Source organism: Mastigoproctus giganteus, chromosome 13 (assembly GCF_048544385.1).
Source record: "Mastigoproctus giganteus isolate SK-2022 chromosome 13, ASM4854438v1, whole genome shotgun sequence".
Lineage (NCBI taxonomy): Eukaryota > Metazoa > Arthropoda > Arachnida > Uropygi > Thelyphonidae > Mastigoproctus > Mastigoproctus giganteus.
Genome location: NC_143587.1, coordinates 149,795,449 through 149,819,923, shown reverse-complemented (window position 1 = coordinate 149,819,923; position 24,475 = coordinate 149,795,449). Strand labels below are relative to the sequence as shown.

Genomic DNA, 24,475 nt, shown 5'->3' with positions numbered 1-24,475 from the left:
TTTACTTTTTGTTGTGGACTGCCAGTGTCCACAAGAACCCATCCCAGGGAAGGATGGGCATTCTGCCCTGGGGAACCCCTTCTGCTTCCCCCTTTCAACCAGGTGGACACCTTATTACCCCCCCTTCCTTTCTACCACTTTAATCCCCTCCCACTTTTTCCTGTTTCCCCACTATCACCAACCTTTTTTTTTTTTTTTTTCTTAAACTGGATGTAGCCCTGTATGTAGCCTTGGTTACCACAGTGTTCACTGCTGCCCCCGGTGCTTTAGCCCACTTCCTTATGGTGCTGAACAGTAAGCTAGAGGTTTTTGTGTGAGAACACAGGCCCCCCGTAGTCTAAGATGCCGAATGAACAACACAACCCCATACTAATACTACATGGAACACTCACTAACTGACATAAATCTGACCTGTATAGAGTTTTGTATTCATCATGTTGCCTGATGCAGAGTTGGGGGAACCCCCGGAGCCGCATTACAATTAACGCTATACACTATATCCACAACAAAAAGTAAAACTGTGTTATTGAAATGGCACCTGTCAGTGACTAGGAATCCAGTGGTTTCTTCAGGTGGAGCTCATCTCCATTCTGCGAAAATGATAAAATACTTGGGGATCCTAACTGTAGGCAGCTGTACTGCCTACAGTTAGGATCACTAAGTATTATCTATTCAGAATGGATAGGGAGGGTCAAGGGCTTATCTCTAGACCATACCCATATTTGGATCAAGTTCACTTGGATATCTATATGGTGCTAGATGACTACAAACCACTTGCAAACAATTCTGAGGAGTATGACAAAAAATCTTTCTGGTTAAGTTTAATGGGGGGGGAACCCAAAAATGATTCCCTTATTATAGGAGACTCTCTCTCTGACTTGCCTTGGAGATTATAAATAGTGAACTGGCAATATGCCACTGGAAAACAGAATTTTGAGCCATCTGGATGATTCTTATTTATTTCACCATGTTAGAGAAAGCATGGGGGGGGAGTGAGTTCTAATATACTCAACTTGATTCTCACCAAAGATATAAACTCCATCCAAAGTTTTATAGTAGGTAAAACTTTGAATGGAGTTACCTGCACCAAGAGCAGGTGCAGGTAGTGTTCAAATAAATTAATATCATCAAAGGAAAAGCACAGGGCTTCAATTTCAAAAGACTGGGATTCGAGGAATTTATCCTGGAAGTTACAAATGCATTTGTTCCATTGAAGAAGTTTCATAAATGAAAAGTGTCCAAGTGATATGTGGAACAGGACCAGGATATGTCTGCTAGGGGCAAAGGTTGATGACGTTGTAGAGCAGATATCATCTTTTAAGGGCACAAAAGGTGATATTATTGTACCTAATGGCATTAAGAGTAAGAGATCTGCAGATTTACTCAACAAGTACAGGTCAATGTTGAAAAAAAGTCGTGAGTTAGGGTTGAATGTGAAAGTGTCTGCAATTCTGCTCAGACATGATAGGAGGGAGTATATGATGAGAGCCTTATTGATCAATTTGGCCATGGAGAGATTGTGCAAGGCTCAAGGGGTAGAATTTTTTTCAGCCTGGTCTGTGCTTGTTGACAGGAGAGATTGCTTTCACAAGGATGGGGGTACACTTAAATAGAAAGGGTGCAAGAATATTTGCTGATGCTATCAAGGCAGTGTTAGGTGGGTCGGAAAACTGCTAGCTTGGGGGATTCACAGACTAAAAGGTTAACAGTGACCGCAGGCAGAGGCAAAAATAATTCTTGCACTGTTTCTATTAGAATGAGCATCGGCCTGGAAAGCAAGGTAATGGAGAATTCCAGGACTGCTGAGAGTCATAGTGGAACAAGTAAATACATGGGCTGTGTTAGGGTAACTAAGAGTAGGAACAGGTGCATGTATACTTGCATGTACACCAATGCTAGGAGTATAGTTAATAAATTTGATCAGCTTGAAGTGCTAGTCAAGACATCAAAGGCGGATATTGTTGGAATACCAGAGATGTGGTGTCACACAGATATAAGCAGTGCAGAATTGAAATTTGGGGACTACAATGTGTGCAGAAAGGATAGACGAGACAGGAAGGGAGGAGGGATTATGCTGTTAGTTAAGAAACATATAAAATCGAAGGAAGTGCATCCAATTGATGTTGGTGGACAGTGCAATGTTGAGTCTGTTTGGTGTGACATAAGCACTGGGAAAGGAAAAATGAGAGTAGGTGTGTGTTATAGGCCTAATGAATCTGATAAGTATAATGAGCAATTGTGCAGAGAAATAGAGTGGGCCAGTAAATCAGAATGTCTTATAATGGGGGATTTTTAACTTTCCAGATATTGACTGGAATTTGGGGGCTGGTTACTCACGCACTAGCAGGTCTTTTGTGGATTTATTGGATGATTGTTTTCTACATCAGCATGTTTGGGAGGCAACTAGAGGGAGTAATACTCTTGATTTGATTATCAGCAGTGATTCTGCATGCATTAAGAATCTGCAGATAAATGAACCACTAGGTGGCAGTGATCACAGTGTGCTGAAGTGGGATTTACTAAAAGAGGAACTACCATTAGGGGTAAAGGGAAGGGTTATTGCTTCCGTAAAGGCGACTACGATGGACTGAGACAGTATTTAAATTCTATACAGTGGGACCAACTGATGATGTTACCAACAGCAAATTCAAAATGGGAAGCATTCAAAGAACTTATCTTGGAAGCTACTAGGCTTTACATACCAACTAAGAAATATTGTTCAAGGTTTAGGCCAAAATGGATGTCAGATGAACTAATGAGGTATATGGCAGAGAAGAAAAATGCATGGGATACTTATAAATTAACACATGTCACAGAAGACTATGATAGATACAAGTTGATATGCAACCAAGTTACAAAGGAGGTTAGGCAGGCGAAGGCAGATTACGAGAAATCCTTGGCAAGGGATGCAAATAAAAACAGCAAAGAGTTCTTTACTTATGTAAACTCTAGAAGGAAGGGGATGAATCAGATTGGTCCACTTGATATTGATGGGTCAACTGTTGATGATCCTGCTCAGGTAGCTAACAAACTAAATGAATATTTTGCATCGATATTCACACATGAGGAGTTATTCAGCAAGGGGAATGCCAGAGGTGTATTCAACTCTAGCAGTAAGCTACAGAATCTTGAAATAACTGGGAGTAAAGTGGAGGAGAAACTGTTGAAGATAAACACAAGAAAGGCACCCGGGGTGGATGGGATCTATCCAGTTATATTAAAGGAGGCAGCAAAGGAAGTAAGCAGACCCTTAGCCATAATTATGAGAGCTTCCTTGGACTCAGGGGAGGTACCCATAGACTGGAAATGTGCAAATGTGACCCCAATTCACAAGGGATTATCAAAGGCTGACACAAGTAATTATAGACCTGTGAGCTTAACTTCTGTTCCAGGAAAATTAATGGAGGCACTGGTTAAAGAAGCACTGCAGGATCATTTAGACAAGACTTCAGTTATAGCTCAGACACAGCATGGTTTTGTTAAGGGGAAGTCTTGCCTGACCAACTTGATTGGATACTATGATGCAGTCACAAAAGAACTGGATGCAGGGAATAACTTTGATATTATATACTTGGATCTTAGAAAGGCTTTTGATACTGTTGCACATGGAAGACTGCTACACAAATTGGAGCAGTGTGGCATTGGAGGCAAATTGCTGCTATGGATAAAGGGGTGGTTGAGGGGGAGAAGACAGAGAGTGGTAATCAATGGACACTGCTCATCGTGGACTAATGTTATTAGTGGAGTCCCTCAGGGCTCAGTGTTGGGTCCATTATTGTTTTCTGTATTTATAAATGATATTGATGATGGTATATCAAGCTTAATGTCCAAGTTTGCAGACGATACAAAGGTTGGCAGGGTTGTCAAGGACACTACTGACACTATGCTGCTGCAACAGGATCTGGAAAGGTTGAGCAGATGGGCTGAGAGGTGGCAAATGAAGTTTAACATTGACAAATGTAAAGTACTACACATGGTAAACAGCAACCCCAGAGCAACGTATCAACTCTGTGGTACTACACTGACAGTGGTAGAGAATGAAAGGGACTTGGGGGTGGTTGGGCAGGCAGATATGAAGTTCTCTGAGCAGTGCAGACGGGCTGCAAGAGTAGCTCATGGAGTATTGTCAATGATATACAGGAATTTTTCCAGCAGGGATAAGGAGGTGATTATTCCATTGTATAAGGCAATGGTCAGGCCACACCTAGAGTACTGTATACAGGTCTGGAGGCCTCATTTCAAGAAGGATGTAGAGCTGCTGGAACGAGTACAGAGAAGGGCAACAAGATTAGTGAATGGAACAAAGGGGTGCTCTTACGAAGAAAGGCTTAAGTTTTGCAAATTACAGTGTCTGGAGACTAGGCACCAGCGAGGTGATCTGATAGAGGTGTATAAAGCCTTGAATGGTTTAAGCATGCTCAATGCTGATGGGATTCTTCCTCTAGCTCAGAAAAATCACCTGAGAGGGCATAAATTCAAATTGAGGAAAGACAGATGTAGGATAGACGTGCGGAAATTTGCCTTTAGCCAGTGGGTGGTAGGTTGGTGGAACAGACTTCCATCCCTTTTTCGTGGAAGTTGATAGCCTAAATAAGTTTAAGGCTCAGCTGGACAGGTATTTCGAACGAACAGAGGGGTGAAGTGGAAGTGGTTATTTTTTATTTATTTATTGTTGTTTTTTTTTTTTTTTTTTGACTGATGCTGCATAAGCTTGCTTTCTTGCATCAAATGCCTCTACTAATGCTAATGCTAATGCAAAATAACTGTTCAGTTACTTTGCATCGAGCTTTGCCACCGATTTCTCATAATCTGCCTTTGCCGGCCTAACCTTTTCTGTTGTTGTTTGGTTTTTAGGAGCATTAGCAACTAAGGCCATATTGTTCTGGGATCATTCCCTGACCTTTCTGCATTCTCCATATTTGGTGGTGACAGGCTTGAACCCCGGTCTAATCAAGAAGCGTGTGCTACGCACTGCTGCTCCTGTCCACCTGGCTACGGAGGCACCGGACCTTTTCTGTGGTATTAGCATTAGCATTAGTACAGGCATTTGATGCAAGAAAGCAAGCTTATGCAGCATCAGCCAAAAAAAAAAAAAAAAAACCCACTTCCACTTAACCCCTCTGTTCGTTCAAAATACCTGTCCAGCTGAGCCTTAAACTTATTTAGGCAATCAACCTCCACCACAACCCTAAGGGACTCCACTAATAATATTAGTCCACGATGAGCAGTGTCCATTGATTACCACTCTCTGTCTTCTCCCCCTCAACCACCCCTTTATCCATAGCAGCAATTTGCCTCCAATACCACACTGCTCCAATCTGTGCAGCAGTCTTCCATGTGCAACAGTATCAAAAGCCTTTCTAAGATCCAAGTATATAATATCAAAGTTATTCCCTGCATCCAGTTCTTTTGTGACTGCATCATAGTATTCAATCAAATTGGTCAGGCAAGACTTCCCCTTAACAAAACCATGCTGTGTCCGAGCTATAACTGAAGTCTTGTCTAGATGATCCTGCAGTGCTTCTTTAACCAGTGCCTCCATTAATTTTCCGGGAACAGAAGTTAAACTCACAGGTCTGTAATTACTTGTGTCAGCCTTTTATCCTCCTTTGTGAATAGGGGTCACATTTGCACATCTCCAGTCCATGGGTGCCTCCCCTGAGTCCAAGGAAGCTCTCATAATTATGGCTGAGGGTTTGCTTACTTCCTTTGCTGCCTCCTTTAATATAACTGGATAGATCCCATCCACCCAAGGTGCCTTTCTTGTGTTTATCTTCAACAATTTCTCCTCCACTTTACTCTCAGTTATTACAAGATTCTCTAGCTTACTGCCAGAGTTTAATACACCTCTGGCATTCCTCTCCGTGAATAACTGCTCATGTGTGAATGTCGATGCAAAATATTCATTTAGTTTGTTAGCTACCTGAGCAGGATCATCAACAGTTGACCCATCGATATCAAGTGGACCAATCTGATTCATCCCTTTCCTTCTAGAGTTTACATAAGTAAAGAACTCTTTGCTGTTTTTATTTGCATCCCTTGCCAAAGATTTCTCATAATCTGCCTTCACCTGCCTAACCTCCTTTGTAACTTGGTTACAGATCAACTTGTGTCTATCATAGGCTTTCTGTGTCACGTGTTAATTTGTATGTATCCCATGCATTTTTCTTCTCTGCCATATGTCTCATTAGTTCATCTGACATCCATTTAGGCCTAAACCTTGAACAATATTTCTTAGTTGGTATGTAAAGCCCAGTATCTTCCAAGATAAGTTCTTTAAATGCTTCCCATTTTGAATTTGCTGTTGGTAACATCATCATTTGGTCCCACTGTATAGAATTTAAATACTGTCTCAGTCCACCGTAGTCGCCTTTACGAAAGCAATAACCCTTCCCCTTACCCCCTAATGGTAGTTATCTCTTTGAATAAATCCCACTTCAGCACACTGTGATCACTGCCACCTAGTGGTTCATTTATCTGCAAATTCTTAATGCATGAAGAATCACTACTGATAATCAAATCAAGAGTATTACTCCCTCTAGTTGCCTCCCGAACATGCTGATGTAGAAAACAATCATCCAATAAATCCACAAAAGCCTTGCTAGTGTGTGAGTGACCAGCCCCCAAATTCCAGTCAATATCTGGGAAATTAAAATCCCCCATTATAAGACTCTCTGATTTACTGGCCCACTCTTTTTCCCTGTACAGTTTCTTATTATACTCATCAGAGTCATTAGGCCTATAGCACACTCCTACTCTCAATTTTGATCTCCCAATGCTTATGTCACACCAAACTGACTTGACACTGCACTGTCCAGCGATGTCGACTGGCTTCACTTCCTTGGATTTTATGTAGTTCTTAACTAATAGCATAACCCCTCCTCCCTTCCTACCTCTACCCCTCTATCCTTTCTGCAGACGTTGTACTCCCCAAATTCCAGTTCTGCATTCTTTATATCTGTGTGACACCACGTCTCTGAAATCCCAACAGTATCTTCCTTTGATGTTTTGAGCAATACCTCAAATTCATCCAATTTATTTTCTAAACTCCTAGCATTGGTGTACAAGCAAGTATACATGCACCTGTTCTTTTTCTTAGCTTCCCTAACCCAACCCATGTGTTTACTTGTACCCCAATGATTCCCAGCAGTCTCTGAAATATCCTGCATCTTATTTTCCAGGCTGCTGCTCATTCCAATAGAAGCAGTGCAAGAATCACTTTCACCTCTTCCAGTGGCTACTGTTAATCTATTAGTCCTTGCATCCCCCCCCAAACTAGCAGTTTTCGGACCCACCTATCACTGCCTCGATAGCATCAGCAAACATTCTTGCACCCTTTCTATTTAAGTGTATCCCATCCCTGTAGAAGCAGTCTCTCCTGTTAACAAGTACAGACCAGGCTGAAAAAAATTCTACCCCTTGAGCCTTGCACAATCTTTCCAGGGCCGAATTGATCGACAGGGCTCTCATCATATACTCCCTCCTATCGTGTCTGGGCAGAATTGCAGACACTTTCAAATTCAACCCTAATTCACAGCTTTTTCTCAACAGTGACCTGTACTTGTTAAGTAATTCCGCCGGTCTCCTACTCTTAATATCATTAGTGCCAACGTATACAACTATATCACCTTTTGTGCCCTTAAAAGATGATATCCGCTCTACAACGTCATCAACCTTTGCCCCTGGCAGACATACCCTGGTCCTGTTCCACCTATCCTTTTTACAAAGCATGTTTCCCGTTTCCCTGACAATAGAGTCACCAACAACTACTAGTTCCTTTGGGACCAGCGCATTCTGCCTTGTGGGCTGCCGCTGTGTTGCGTGATGACCAAGTGCAAGCTCTGGCATTGGTGTGGGCAGCTGAGAGCTTGATGGGCCCTCACTTTTAATCCTTTGAGGGCATCCATCCTGTCCTTCAAGCTCTCATATAGGCCCATAACAACGCTGAGTTGTCGCCTGATTTCCTTACACTCCTTGCATCGCGCACACACAAAGACATCCCCCATGCAGTATCATGTCCCGTACTCGACTGCTCCACAAACATCAAGCAAGTAGTGCATTTTAAAAAGCTGTGATTCAGAAGGCAACTGCCCCCCTCAGTTTTCCCCTGAGCCACAGCACTCCCATTAGCTTGAGCCTTTTGCTTTGATATTTACAGATGAAAAACCCTTTATGTCAATTAGAAATTATGAGAGTGAAGTTGAAAATATGTGATTAATGATATTGAAATTTCACACGATTATTTAATGAAAAAACGTTTGAGCCTACAGGCGAGTAAGGCTCCTGGGATTGATGGCATCCTGTAATTTTAAGGGAGGTGGCAAGGGAGAGCCTTGAACTATTAACGCTAATTATGAGAGCATTAATGGACTAAGTAGATATTCCATTGGATTGGAAAAATGCCAGCGTATCTCCAGTACATAAAGACAGTTCTAAGAGTGTAATGGGAGATTACCAAACTGCCAGTCTAACTTCACTAGTAGGGAAAACCATGGAGGTAATGAAGAAGGATGAAATTCAGAATCATTTAGATAGAAATGGAATTCTGAAGGATACACCGCATGGTTTTGTAAAGGGAAAATCATGTTTAACAAATCTGGTTAGCTACTGTGACAGGGTCACTCATTAGCTGGATTTAGAGAATAATTTCAACATTGTTTATATAAATTTCAGCAAAGCATTTGACTCATTCCCATATGAGCAGTTACTTCATAAGCTGAAACAGGATGGCTTCAGAACACTAGGTAGATGGTTGCGATAAATGGTTATTCCTCAGATTGGGTTAATGTAAGGAGTGGGGTTCCCCGAGGATCAGTATTGGGACCACCGTTGTTTTTGATTTTCTTAAGCGACATCAATGAAGGGATAGAGAGCATGACATCTAAATTTGCAGATGATGTAAAGATTCATAGAGTAGTTAATGATCACTGCCAAGCAGAGCCTCTTCAGAGATGGTCAGAAAAGTGGCAGTAACCCCAAATTAACTTATACATCATGGAGTTGAACTAAAGTCAGTAGTGGAAGAAAGGGACTTTGGGAGTTACAATGTGGTCAGATATGAAGTATGGAGACTGCACCTATAAAAAGACATTGAGCTTCTTGAAAGGATCCAAAGGCAGGATAATTTGCCTGGTGAGATTGGAAAAAGGGTGTGCATATGAGGAAAGACTTCGAATGTGTGGGTTGCACAGCTTGGAAACCAGGCACCTCAGAGGAGACATGATTGAGGTGTTTAAGGCTCTGAGAGGCAAAAATAAAATGAAAGAGAACAAAAATTTCATGGCTATAAATGATTCTAGAATTAAGGGCTATAAATTCAAGTTACAGGGGGAATCTGTTTAGACTGGAATACAGGAAGTTTTATTTTAGCCAGCAAGTTATAAATTACTGGAATAAGTTGCCTACATGGGTGGTAGAGGCTGACAGTTTCGGGGAAATTCAAAGGTCAGCTGGATAGGTTGTCTAAGGGAGGAGGGAAACACATTGGTTGTCTGTTTCCTCCTCTTTTATATTAAGTATTTATTTTATTTAATTTTATTATATTTTACTCTTTTTTTTTTTTTTTTTTTTTTGACTGGTGCAGCATAGGCCTTAGGCTTCCTTGCACCATATGGCCATTATTAATACTAATAATTAAAATATCAATAAATATGCCAATAATATAGCCAGTTGAAAAAAAAAAAAAAAAATTGTTTCAGTAATTATAAAAGTGTAATTTTTTTTAATTACCATTGCTTCTTACTAGTAAAAGTAGAAAAGTTTCCAATTGGGAGCATAGCTGCAATGTCCTTTGGTAAGGCACTGAAGAAATGCAATGTAGTATTTCCATGTTATAAAATCTGAAAAAGGTAATACGTTTTGTACAGTTTGCCATAGTAGCTTCTTTGAAGGAGTTGTGATCAGCTTGTTTTTGATACAATTCAAAAATCATATCAAAAATCCATTGAGACAGAAATCCTAGGTTTACTAATATTTGAAAGTGTGTTGTACCTGTCAAACATTAATTTTGGTTGGTTAACAGTCCTTTGACTTATATCTTAATATAAAATGTGTATATTTCAGTGAAAGGTGATGTGGCGCATCATAACTGCAGTCGTTTTTGCACCATAAAAAACAAAAACAGACAAACGATCATTAGTGTCCTAACGCTCTTGATCTTTTCCTTGTCAACAATTCTTCAAAGTACACAATAATATGCCCCGAGTGCCAAGCCTTTTTCTCTGTGCGACTTATAGAGTGCTCTTTGAAAACAATATAATTTTATTTCTTTTCTCCTGTGATTTTCTCCTCTTTTGTTCACATCAAGTGGTTCTTTGCTTGCAAAGTCAGAGGTAAAAACCCAGAAAGGGAATCCACCTTTCTTTTCTTAGTCTTCATATCAAATACTAACCACTCTACTAACTTCAATATCTGCTTGGTCATGGTGGCACAGCTCCTGCTTCCACATGGCAGGGCTGGTAACCTGGGGGAAAATCCATCCCTCGGGGCTAAAAGGAGCAGAAATGGAAACTGATGTATTTCCACGTTTAGAGCCTAAGAGCTGTCAGCATGACAATGACACCGACCATGACTTCTCTCTTTCAAAGAGACTTAAAAAGGACACAAGGAAGTAGGAATCTCCAGCTTTCCTTATAGCATATTCTTTGTCATCCCAGCTTGTGAACAAGCTCTCCCCTTTCATCATCCAGAGATGCCTAGAAAATGCTGCAGGTTCACCAAAAATGGTCAAACGTCTCCAATCAGGAGATTTACTGATAGAGACATCTCACTCAAGACATTCTGAGTTACTATTACAATTAACTTCTTGAATACCGATTCAGGTCACCCCACACAACACACTGAATTCTTCTTCCAAGGGAGTGATCTCTGAATGGGATCTTTTAAACGTTTCTGAGGAAGAAATAGTCCAGGAGCTAAAAGAACAAAATGTGTCTCATGCAGAATGAATTATGATCAGAAAAGAATGCAACTTAACTCCTTCGCAAAACTTAATCTTAACCTTCAGTACTCCAAATCTACCAGGTTCTGTCAAAAAAATCATGTTACTTGAACTGCCGCATTAAGCCATATATATCCCAAATCAGCTTATAAATGTCATATGTTATATGACATTATAAATGTATTATGTTATAAATGTCAAAAGTTTGGCCATTCTCAAACAGCATGCCATAGAGACACTGTATGTCCAAACTGCGGTTGCAAAAATCATACTCAAGGCTCTGAGAGGAAGAAATAGTCCAGAATGCAGAATGCAAGGCTCCAACACCACAGTGTCCTAATTGTAGTGGCAAGCATCCAGCTTACTCCAAAGATTGTGAACTATGGAAGATAGGGAAAAAAATATATAAAATTGAAAATAAAGTCTCTTACCAAGAAGCAAAAAAACAAGTCAACTTAAATATACCAAAACGCACTTATGCTTCTACCATTCGCAGACACGAATCAGCACTGGATACTTCTGTCTGATTGGATTTGGAGAGATAGATACTTCTGTCTGATCGGCATGTCAGACAGAAGTATCCATCTCTCCAAAAATATCAATATCAGACTGGGCTCGATCAGTACTCTCGGTCCAGCATCCATATAAGCCAAATTCAGCAGACCAAAGCAATAATACGCCACTCACAATTCCATCCCAGAGACCTCCGCATTGTCAGGTAGCAGAAAATTTGCAAAGATCATATCCTGTTGAGATGAAAGGATCATGCCTAACAAGCATGGATACAGATGATACTATCAGCCAAGAAGAACTGCTTGAAATACATGCAGAAGATGATATGGATGATAGCAATGAATTAGGATGACCCACTTTTCCCCGAAAAGAAAAATCAAAATCAGATCGTCATGAACAATCCGCTTATAAAAAGCAGTCAGATACATCTTCCATGAACAAAACCAAATAATGAAACACATCATTCAGTGGAATTGTAGAGGTTTTCACAGCAATATCGATGATATCAATGAACTGATTCACTGCTTCCATCCTGTTGCCATATGCCTACAAGAAACCAACTTGATATCCCAAGTTTCCCCTTCAGTCAAAAATTACACTATCTTCAGACAGGATAGATCTGACACTAATAGTGCTCATGGAGGAGTAGCCATCCTGTTGGACTCAAGAGTTCCCTCCAGACGCATTCCATTGCAAACCTCCTTAGAATCTGTTGCTGCATGCATAGTAATTGGAATCACTGTTACATTAGTTTCAATTTATCTTCCACCTAATCGTCCATATTCTATTCAGGAAATCAAAGATCTTGTGTTGCAACTACCACCGCCCTTCTGTCTACTAGGTGACTTTAATGCTCACCACCCATTATGGGATTCCCCTAGCTTAGACAGGCGTGGTAAGCTTATTGAAATGTTGATAGACAGACAGGATTTAACATTGTTGAATACTGGCTCTCCTGCCTATGTTCATTTTCCTACCGGATCAACCTCCACAATAGACCTTTCCATTTGCTCTTCAGTGCTTTATCCAAGTATCGATTGGGTAACTCTTAACGATCCTCACAACAGCGATAATTTCCCAATAATATGCAAAGTTCAAACTTCCTGTTCATCACCAAGAGATAATCCAGTAAAATGGAAATTTCCAAAGGCTGACTGGATAAAATACAGCAGGCTTGTCTCGTTCGACAACCATATCATACAGTGCTCTTCTATCAACCATGTTACTGAGCACATTACAAACCAAATTCTAACAGCTGCATCCACTGCCATTCCACAATAACAAGTCAGAAAAAGGCAAAAATTTAATTATTGGTGGAACGAAGAGTGCAGAAATGCAAAAAATGAGAAAAACGAAGCATGGAATCAATTCCACAAAATCCAACCAATTCCAATCTTTTTAATTATAAGCGACTTAGAGCGTTATATCAGATGAAAAGCAAAAAAAGAATCTTGGATTAAATTTGCTTCCTCAGTTAATAAAAATACAGGCATCAGACTGATTTGGAACAAGATAAAACTGTTAAATGGCAAATTTCCTCCAACATCTACTCCACTAATTAACTGGAATGGACAGGAACTCTCTACCCCTGCAGAAATCACAAATGCACTAGGATCTGTATTTTCTCAGTTGTCCTCAACTGCTTATGACCAATCATTTCAAAAAATTAAAGATGTAACTGAAAAATCCAAACTGAATTTCATTGACAGATGTGCATTAACATATAATCAACCATTCACCATGGTTGAACAGGTTGAGCATGCTGCATGAATCAATTTGGATTCATGCAGCATGCTCTTACCAACACAAGGAACAGTGCTGCTGGCCCTGATGGGATATTTTATGTTATGCTCAAAAATTTAAATCCAAAATCACAATCGTCCCTGCTCAACTTCTTCAAGCGAATCTTCACTGAACATACATTCCCAAGCTCCTGGCATCATTCCTATGTACTGACTATCCCAAAACCTGCTAAAGTCTATTCTGTTCCTCATAACTATAGACCAATTTCACTTACCAGCTGTCTGAGCGAAACCCTCAAAAAAATGATTCATCGCCATCTGACTTGGTGTCTTGAGTCCCAAAATTTGATCAATAACAATCAATTTGGATTTAGAAAAAATCGATCATCATTGGACCTTATGATTAAAGCTGAAGCAAACATCAGAAATGCATTCATCAAAAAGGAGCATCTCGTTACGATCTGTCTGGATGTTGAGAAAGCCTTTGACACCACATGGCATTTCGGCATCTTAAAGGATCTACATTCTCTTGGTCTGAGAGGAAATTTGCCATTTTTCATCCAAAATTTCTTACAACAAAGATCCTTTCAAGTTGGTTATTGGGGAACGCTCTCTAAAAACTTTGTCCAGGAAGAAGGAATCTCTCAAGGGTCCATTCTCAGTGCCACTCTGTTCACAATTAGAATTAATCACTTAACTGAACTCATTCCAAAAACAGTGGACATATCTTTATGCCGATGATCTCACAATCTCCTGCCATTCTCAAAACATGAACTATATTGAGAGACAATTGCAGATATCAATAAATCGGATCCAGATTTGGATGACACAAAACAGTTACAGGCTATCCAGCCAGAAATCGACTGCCATTCACTTCTGTACCATACGTAAAATGCATCCTGATCCTGATTTCCAATTAGATAACCATCCTATTCGCGCCTGTCTTCGATTCTGCTAGGGAAGGTGTTTTATCTCGCCTGAACCCTATTCAGCATTCAGCTCTTAGAATAGCCCTAGGTGCATTCAGAACATCTCCATTTCAAAGCCTAAATGTAGAAGCCTGTGAAGATCAGAAGAAAGATGTTATTACTGAAGTACGCAACCAAGATCCAAAGCCAGTCGACCCATCCTAATTGGTCAATATTTAATGATCCGCAACTCACTACCTTTTATAGAAACAAACTGCAAGCAACAAGGCCTGCAGGTATTAGGTTAATGGAATGAGCAGAAAACTGGAATATAAACTCAATAAAGTCCACCAAGAACCTATAGATCACGTTCCTCCATGGTCTGTCATCATGCTGTCTTGTGACAATTATTTCCACCAATGGGGAAAACACTCCTTAACAGATAATAACATACAACAGCTGCACCTTGCACATATACAATGTTATCCTGACTTCTCTAAAATATATACTGATGGATCGAAGTCCGAGAGTGGTATTCCACGACGCTACCATTTCTGTATCACTTCCGACAGAATGCAGTAGTTACACCACTGAATTATATGCCATAAAGCTTGCTCTGGAAAACATTTTCCATCTCTCAATCCAAAAGAGCATAATCTACACAGACTCGCAAAGTGCCCTTTTAGCAATGCAAAAAATTTCCCCACCTACTCATCCATTACTACAGCTCATCAGATCAGAGGTTGATTCATCTCAGAGATCATCAGCAAAAGGTTGTCTTCTGCTGGATCCCAGGCCATACTGGAATACCAGAAAACGAAATTGCAGATGCTGCTGCCAAGCATCCATCCAGCACAGCCCCAATGAATTTTCTGGTCCTGTTCAGTGATTACAAAATGCATATATACGAAACATATGTAAGGAACGATGGACACTTCAGTGGCAAACGCATACACATAACAAACTCCTCAAAATTAAACTTGTACCGCAATTATGGGCCTCCAATTTCCACACAAACAGACAAGAAGAGGTAGTCCTGGCCAGAGCCTGAATAGGCCACACTCATTTGACCCATCTATTCCTGTTATCAAGTAATGACCCTCCACAGTGTTCACATTGCCATAGGCCACTCACATTAAAACACATACTCCTGGAATGCACCTTGTATAACAACTCTCGTCTAATTTCATTCACTTCTCTCTCAAACTTAAGGAATTGTCACTTAGCCATATCATAGGCAAAAATTCAAACCTTACAGAATTTTTCTTCTTTCTGAAACGGATAGGTTTATATAAACCTATCCGTTTCAGAAAGAAGAAAACATTTCTAACTGCTTCCGTAGAAGCCAATAAAACTAGTATTAAATTTGGTTGGTTGGTGGAACCGACTTCCGTCACTTGTTGTTGAAGTTGATAGCCTAAACAAATTTAAGGCTCAACTGGACAGGTATTTCGAACAAACGGAGGGGTGAAATGGGAGTGGTGTGTTTTTTTTTTTTTTTTTTGGCTGATGCTGAATAAGCTTGCTTTCTTGCATCATATGCCTCTACTAATGCTAATGCTAAATACTATAATAGATGCAATATGGCCTAAGTAGCCTTTGCACCAGTAAAATCTAAACACACAACAACTTAGGCATTATATCAGCACCAAATAGGATTATCTCTGTGAGTTATATTTTCCTCTTTTCCATAGTTGTACTATTGTTCTAAATATCCTAATCCTAATTATCTGAATAAATTAGCACCCTTTTGGACACTACTTTAGTAACTGAAAACTGTTTATTGTTCTGGAGTGCAGCACAATTAATTGGTATATGAAATTGCAAGTAATAAATTTTAAAAACAATTTGTTATTAAAGGTTCAAGTTAGCAATAAAATCATGTGAAAGAATATTATAAGTATATATTATATTTTATATATTAATCAGTATTTGAAAAAAAAAATAATATATATATATATATATATAGGTTCAGGGTAAAGCATCAGGAGCTACATCCGCCCTTCCAGGCCAACTCAGTGCAGTACAGATTGTTCAGCATGGTGCAGCTCAAACTGGCTCTAACCAGCAACCAGGCAAAACATTGCAGGCAGCAACAACAGCAATGACTGTTCAACAGATTCATCAAGTTATTAAACAGGTAGTTTGTATAAAATATGTTATATCTTTCTTTTTTGGTTTACACATATAAATGTTGTCATCACAAAAAGTTCTTTCTTGTAAAGCATGAGTACCCAGATACCACAACGATAAAAACACTCTTCACAGCGCAGCACGAAACAAAGCAAGTTATTTAATGTGTGCATTACGTTATATTTCAGGCACATTTTAAGTCTCTTTGCTCTCTCTCTCTCTCTCTCTCTCTCTCTCTCTCTCTCTCTCTCTCTCTCTTTATCACTTCACAAGCAGCACCATGTTCAGAAGTTTTGCATAACAATACATGAAACGTGTGCACGGAGTTTCTGAAGGTAACAATAGTGCATTAAAAGCATATTTAGTCTATGTATTTTTTTTTTTTTTTTTTTTAATATAAATTGCCAGATGCTGCAATTTGTAGAACTGAAGCTGTTCTTCTTGGTAAGAGCACCCTTTTGTTCCTCTCACCAATGTTGCACCCTTTTCTGCATCCGTTCCAGAATCCACATTCTTCTGAAAATAAGGCCTCTAGACCTGTTTGCAGAGCTCAACATGCAGCCTAACCATTGCCTTATGTAATGAGATAATCACTCCTTATCTCTGCTGGAAATTTCTGTACATCATTGATGAAACCCCATGAGCTGTGATGGCCGCCTGGGTACTCTGTTTAGACAAATTCATATCTGACTGCACGATTACCCTTAGTTCTTTTTATTTTCCATTACCCTGAATTACTACCACAAATTGGTACGTTAATCTGGGATTACTGCTTCTCATATGTAGTAATTTGCATTTGTAAATGATATACTTTGATTGCCATTTCTCGGCCCTTCTGCCCAATTTTTTTAGATCTTTTTTGCATTGGTATACCTTGATTACTCATTAACCACCCTGCCAACCTTTCTATCATCTGTAAACGTAGCCATTGAGCTGATATACCTTTATCAATATCATTAATAAATAATCCCTTTTTCCATAGCAGTAACTTGCACTTGATTCCATACTACTCCAATTTACAGAAGTTTTTTATGGACAACAGTATCAGAAGCTTACCTGAAATACAAATATATGATACCAAAATTATTTTATCTATTTAGTTCCTTTGTTACTGTATCCAGTCAACTTGGTCAGACAAGATTGCCCTTTAACAAATCCATACTCTGACTGCAGTGAAACTGCAGATTGGGCAAGGCTCGTGGGGTAGAATTTTTCTCAGCGTGGTCTGTGCTTGTTAATAGGAGAGATTGATTCTAAAGGGATGTGATAAACCTAAATAGAAAGGGTGCAAAAATATTTGCTGATGCTATCGAGGCAGCATTAGGTGGGTCAGAAAACTGCTAGCTTGAAGGGGGATTCACAGACTAATAGATTAACAGTAGCCACAGGCAGAAGTGAAAATGATTCTCGCACTGCTTCTATTGGAATGAGCATTAGCCTGGAAAGTGAGGTACTGGGGGATTTCAAGACTGCTGGGAGTCATCATGGAACAAGAAAATACATGGGTTGTGTTAGGGCAACTAAGAGTAAGAACAGGTGCATGTATACTTGCATGTGCACCAATGCTAGGAATATAGTAAATAAATTTGATGAATTTGAGGTGCTGGTGAAGACATCAAAGGCTGATTTTGTTGGAATATCAGTGACATGGTGTCACACAGAGATAAGGAATGCAGAATTGGAATTTGGGGAATACAATGTGTACAGAAAGAATAGAAGGGGCAGAGCGGTGATGCTGTTAAGAAACACACAAAATCTAAAGTGCATCAAGTTGACATGGGTGAACAGTGCAGTGTTGGTGTGACATAAGCACTGGGAAAACCAAATTGAGAGTAGGAGTGTGTTACAGGCCTAATCACTCTGATGAGTATAATGAACAACTGTACAGAGAAATAGAGTGGGCCAGTAAATCATATCGTCTTATAATAAGGGAATTTTAACTTTCCAGATACAGACTAGAACTTGTGGGTTGGTCACTCACACACTAGCAAGACTTTTTTGGATTTATTGGATGATTGTTTTCTACAGCAGCAGCAGCATGTTCGAGAGGCATCCAGAAGGGGTAATACTCTTGATCTGATTATCAGCAGTAATCAGCAGCATTAGGTGGCAGTGATCACAGTGTACTTATGTGGGATTTACTTAAAGATGTAACTACCTTCAGGGGTAAAGCAAAGGGTTTTTGCTTTTATAAAGGTGACTACAGTGGGACCAACTGATCATTTTACCGACGTCATATTCTAAATGGGAAGCATTCAAAGAATTAATCTCGGAAGCTACTAGTCATTTCATACCAACAAAGAAATATTGTTCAAGGTTTAGGCCTATATGGATGTCAGATTAACTAATGAGACTCATGGTAGAGAACAAAAATGCATGGGACACATAAATTATCAGGAGACACAGGTGCCTATGGTAGATAAAAGATAATCTGTAATCAAGTCACAAAGAACATTAGGCTAGCAAAGGCAGATTACGAGAAATCTTTGACATGGTTTGCAAAGAAAAACAGTAAAGACTTCTTTACTTATGTAATCAGATTGGTCCACTTAACATTTACGGTTCGATCATTGATGAACTTGCTGAGATAGCTGACAAACTGAATGAATATTTTCCATCTACATTCACACATGAGGAAGTCTGTAGGGAAGTGGAGGCTAGAAGCTTATCAAACTCTGGCAGGGAGCTAAATGATTTTATAATAACTGAGAGTAAAGTGGAGGAGAAATTGTTGAAATTGAACATAAGAAAAGCACCTGGGATGGATGGGTTCTATCCAGTTAAATTAAAGGAAGTAAGCACACTCTTAGCAATAATTATGAAAGCTTCCTTGGACTCAGGGGAGGTCCCCATGGACTAGAGATGTGCAAATGTGTCCCCAATTCACAAAGGGTGACACGAGTAATTACAGACCTGTTAGGTTAACTTCTGTTCCCGGGAAAATAATGGGGTGACTGGTTAAAAAAACAAATCAGGATCATCTAGACAAGGCTACAGTTATAGTTCAGACACAGCATGGATTTGTTAAGGGGGGGGAAAGCCTTCTCTGACAAATTTAATTGGATACTATTAAATTTGTTTAATAGTATCCAATTAAATTGATACTTCTATTGGAATGAGCAGAAGCCTGGAAAACAAGATGAAGGATATTTCAGAGACTGCTGTGAGTCATTGCGGTACAAGAAAACACTTGAGTTGTGTTAGGGTAGCTAAGAATAGGAACAGGTGCATGTATACTTGGTGTACACCAATGCTAGGAGTTTAGTAAATAAATTTGATGAATTTGAGGTAATGCTCAAAACATCAAAGGCAGATATTGTTGGGATTTCAGAGACGTGGTGTCACACAGATATAAAGAATGCAGAACTTGAATTTGGGGAGTACAACGTCTGCAGAAAGGATAGACAGGATAGGAAGGGAGGAGGGATTATGCTATTAGGTAAGAAACACAAAATCCAAGGAAGTGAAGCCAGTCAACATCGCTGGACAGTACAGTGTCGAGTCAGTTTGGTGTGACATAAGCATTGGGAGATCAAAATTGAGAGTAGGAGTGTGCTATAGGCCTAATGACTCTGATGAGTATAATAAGAAACTGTACAGAGAAATAGAGTGGGCCAGTAAATCAGAGAGTCTTATAATAGGGGATTTTAATTTCCCAGATATTGACTGGAATTTGTGGGTTGATCACTTACACACTAGCAAGGCTTTTGTGAATTTTTTGGATGATTGTTTTCTACATCAGCATGTTCAGAAGGCAACTAGAGTGAGTAATACTCTTGATTTGATTATCAGTAGTGATTCTTAATGCATTAAGAATCTGCAGATAAAGGAACCACTAGATGGCAGTGAACACAGTGTGCTGAAGTGGAATTTACTCAAAGAGGTAACTACTGTCAGGGATAAAGGGAGGGGTTATTGCTTTCATAAAGGCGACTACGATGGTCTGAGACAGTATTTAAATTCTATACAGTGTGACCAACTGATGATATTACCAACAGCAAATTCAAAATGGGAAGTATTCAAAGAACTTATCTTGCAAGCTACTGGGCTTTACATACCAACTAAGAAAGTTGGTATGTAAGCTTTACATACATACCAACCAAGGTTTAGGCCTAAATTGATGTCAGATGAACTAATGAGACACAAGGCAGAGAATAAAAATTCATGGGATACATATAAATTAACACATGACACAGAAACCTATGATAGATATAAGCTGGTCTGTAACCAAGTTAGAAAGGAGGTTAGGCAGGCGAAGGCAGATTACGAGAAATCTTTGGCAAAGGATGCAAAGAAAAACAGAAAAACGTTCTTTACTTATGTAAACTCTAGAAGGAAAGGGATGAATCAGATTGGTCCACTTCATATCGATGGTTCAACAGTTGATGATCCTGCTCAGGTAGCTAACAAACTAAATGAATATTTTTCATCGACATTCACACATGAGGAGTTATTCAGCGAGGGGAATGCCAGAGGTGTATTCATCTCTGGCAGTAAGCTAGAGAATCTTGTAATAACTGAGAGTAAAGTGGAGGAGAAATTGTTGAAGATAAACACAAGATAGGCACCTGGGGTGGATGGGATCTATCCAGTTATATTAAAGGAGGCAGTAAAGGAAGTAAGCAAACCCTTAGCCATAATTATGAGAGCTTCCTTGGACTCAGGGGAGGTACCCATAGACTGGAGCTGTGCAAATGTGACCCCAATTCACAAAGGAGGATCAAAAGCTGAAAATTATAGACCTGTGAGTTTTAACTTCTGTTCCAAGAAAATTAATGGAGGCACTCTGGTTAAAGAAGCACTGCAGGATCATCTAGACAAGACTTCAGTTATAGCTCGGACACAGCATGGTTTTGTTAAGGGGAAGTCTTGTCTGACCAATTTGATTGGATACTATGATGCAGTCACAAAAGAACTGGATGCAGGGAATAACTTTGATATTATTTACTTGGATCTTAGAAAGGCTTTTGATACTGTTGCACATGGAAGACTGCTGCACAAATTGGAGCAGTGTGGCATTGGAGGCAAATTGCTACTATGGATAAAGGAGTGGTTGAGGGGGAGAAGACAGAGAGTGGTAATCAATGGACACTGCTCATCATGGACTAATGTTATTAGTGGAGTCCCTCAGGGTTCAGTGTTGGGTCCATTATTGTTTTCTGTATTTATAAATAATATTGATGATGGTATATCAAGCTTAATGTCCAAGTTTGCAGACGATACAAAGGTTGGCAGGGTTGTCAAGGACACTACTGACACTATGCTGCTGCAACAGGATCTGGAAAGGTTGAGCAGATGGGCTGAGAGGTGGCAAATGAAGTTTAACATTGACAAATGTAAAGTACTACATATGGGAAACAGCAACCCCAGAGCAATGTATCAACTCTGTGGTATTACACTGACAGTGGTGGAGAATGAAAAGGACCTGAGGTGATTGTGCAGGCAGATATGAAGTTCTCTGAGCAGTGCAGACGGGCTGCAAGAGTAGCTCACGGTGTCTTGTCAATGATATACAGGAATTTTTCTAGCAGGGATAAGGAGGTGATTATTCCCTTTTATAAGGCAATGGTCAGGCCACACTGTATACAGGTCTGGAGGCTTCATTTCAAGAAGGATGTAGAGCTGCTGGAACGAGTACAGAGAAGGGCAACAAGATTAGTGAATGGAATAAAGGGTTGCTCTTACAAAGAAAGGCTTAAGTTTTGCAAATTACAGTGTCTGGAGACAAGGCACCAACGAGGTGATCTGATAGAGGTGTATATGGCCTTGAATGGTTTGAGCATTTTCAGTGCTGATGGGATTCTTCCTCTTTCCCAGAATAATCACCTAAGAGGGCATAAATTCAAATTGAGGAGAGACAGATGTAGGATAGACGTGCGGAAATTTGCCTTTAGCCAGCGGGTGGTTGGTTGGTGGAACAGACTTTCATCCCTTGTTGTGGAAGTTGATAGCCTAATAAATTTAAGGCTCAGCTGGACAGGTATTTCGAACGAACGGAGGGGCGAAGTGGAAGTTAGGAAAGCTTTTGATACTGTTGCACATGGTGGACTACTATGCAAATTGGAGCAGTACGGAATTAAGGGCAAGTTAGTACAATGGATAAATGGAAGGTTGAGTAGGAGAAGACAGAGAGTGGAAATCAGTTGGCACTGCTGTTCGTGGACTAATGTTATTAGTGGAGTCCCTCAGGTTTCAGTGTTGGGCTCATTGTTGTTTTCTGTATTTATCAGTGATGTTGATGAAGGTATATCAGGGTTATTGTCTAAGTTTTCAGACGATACGAAGGTTGGCTGGATTGTTAATGACAGTAATGATAGTATGCTGCCGCAACAGGAGCTGGAAAAGTTGAGTAGATGGGCTGAGAGATGGCAACTGAAGTTTTACATTGACAAATGTAAAATAATGAATGTATAGCATATTCAGAGTAACATACCAACTGGGTGATACTACACTCTGGGTATCCATAACAGATTGAAAATTAAGATGGCATAAAAAAATTGAGCAATTTTGAATTATTACTTGCTGATTTTGAGAAAAATGAAATGTGTTCATTATGTGTATGTGATTGCTTTTTGAAAAAATGAATATGGATAACATAACCAGAGTAACGTACCAACTGGGTGATATTACACTCTGGGTATCCATAACATTGTAAATTAAGATGGCATCAAAAAATTGAAAAATTTTGAATTATTATTTGCTGAATTTACAGAAAAATGAAATGTGTTCATTATGTGTTCCAAATGTATGTGATTGCTTTTAGAAAAAAATATTGCCGTGTTAATTTTTTTCAAAAAGCAATCACAGAGGGTAAAGTCAGATTATATAATAGTTCATCTGAGTGATTATTTATACAAACAGAGCACTGCTCTGTATATATCATCACTCAGACATGGAGTTCTAAATAATTAGGGCACATATATGCTGCAATCCAGGCCAGCATTATACAAAGAGTTGGCAAAAGATAGTAGTTAAAGATTTTAACTATCTTTTTTATTAAAAAAATGATTAGGTGTATATTGGTTTTTATAAGTTACAAATTTATGAATGTCACAGCCCAACTCCTGAATTAAAAATTTGTTTTGGCAGAAAACATCTTCAATAACTGAAGTTTGGTATTGCTGCTTGTAACTACTAGTTGTGACTATTGCTTATGCTAATTCACCATGAGCCTTGCTCCCAAATATTAAACTTTGTGATGAAGCTCAGACCAGATGTGAACGTTGAGTTGCTAGGCTATTTGAATTGTAAATTGGGAAATTTCAGTTTTTCCTGTAGCCAATTTGATCAGCCAGAATTCTAGGTATGTAAAAACTAAAATGTGAAATATCATGAGGACTATGGGTGCTAGGAAAAAACAGTCGCATATCTATATTGAAAAAAAATTTTAAAGAGAGAGAAGAAAAAAAAAAAAAAAGTTTGAAAACACTGTTTAACAATTCATTTTGGCATAGGTCTTGAAACAATAACTCTTTAAAACAATGATAGCTTCCAGAATTACTTTTTTCTAATGAATACAAAAGCAAAATATAAAATTTTGCATATTTTACTTATTAAATTTATCAACTGTTCCCTTAAAATAAAAGCCAAATGGGGCCTAATACCATCATAATTTCTCTTGTGAAAGTTAAAATTAAATAGATATTAAAATTTAAATTTTTATATCTATATATTTTTAAATAGATGTTTAAATTTAAGTTTAATAAAAGGTTACAAATTTTATTTATGTTTTCAGTGAGATTCTTTTCTTGTTTTTGCTTTTTTGGCACATTTGGTAAAGGCCCTTTACCACATCTGATGGAATTTTATATTTGAATTTTTTTTATAAAGATTTTATTAATTTGTTATGAATTTCATTAAAACTGGACAATAGAAATCTGGCAATTATTTTTTTTTCACACATATCACATAAGTTACCCATGTGCATATTCTAAGCATATCAAAATATACTGTGGCTTCACTGCTACATATTATTTTTGCAGCAGTTCAGTGATTCAAGGAATGAATGGACAATATAGCAAATGCACCGAAAAGAAAAATTCTCAGTTTGAGCACTGCAAATATTAAATTGGTTTGCTTTTTGAAGAATTCACTTTTTTGTTATTAATTTTTTAAATATATAAATAATGAATTATTATTTTAAAAAACTATCTCCTTTCTGGAATTTTTTCTGCCCTGTGACTGATGCTGATACAAAGTGCATGGTGTGGTTGGTTGTGTCCAGTTACTATTATCATTGT

At 39.0% G+C, this 24,475-nt stretch overlaps 1 protein-coding gene across 2 annotated transcripts in view; it reads left to right on the top strand.

The window, feature by feature from the left end:
- Positions 1 to 24,475, top strand: part of dom (domino helicase) — an 896,769-nt gene that overhangs the window by 816,877 nt on the left and 55,417 nt on the right. For both annotated transcript variants that reach the window (XM_090388005.1, XM_090388004.1), the window contains one exon: positions 16,072 to 16,242. In XM_090388005.1, the coding sequence (XP_090244131.1) occupies positions 16,072 to 16,242 (171 nt within the window). The remainder of the gene's footprint in view (positions 1 to 16,071; positions 16,243 to 24,475) is intronic.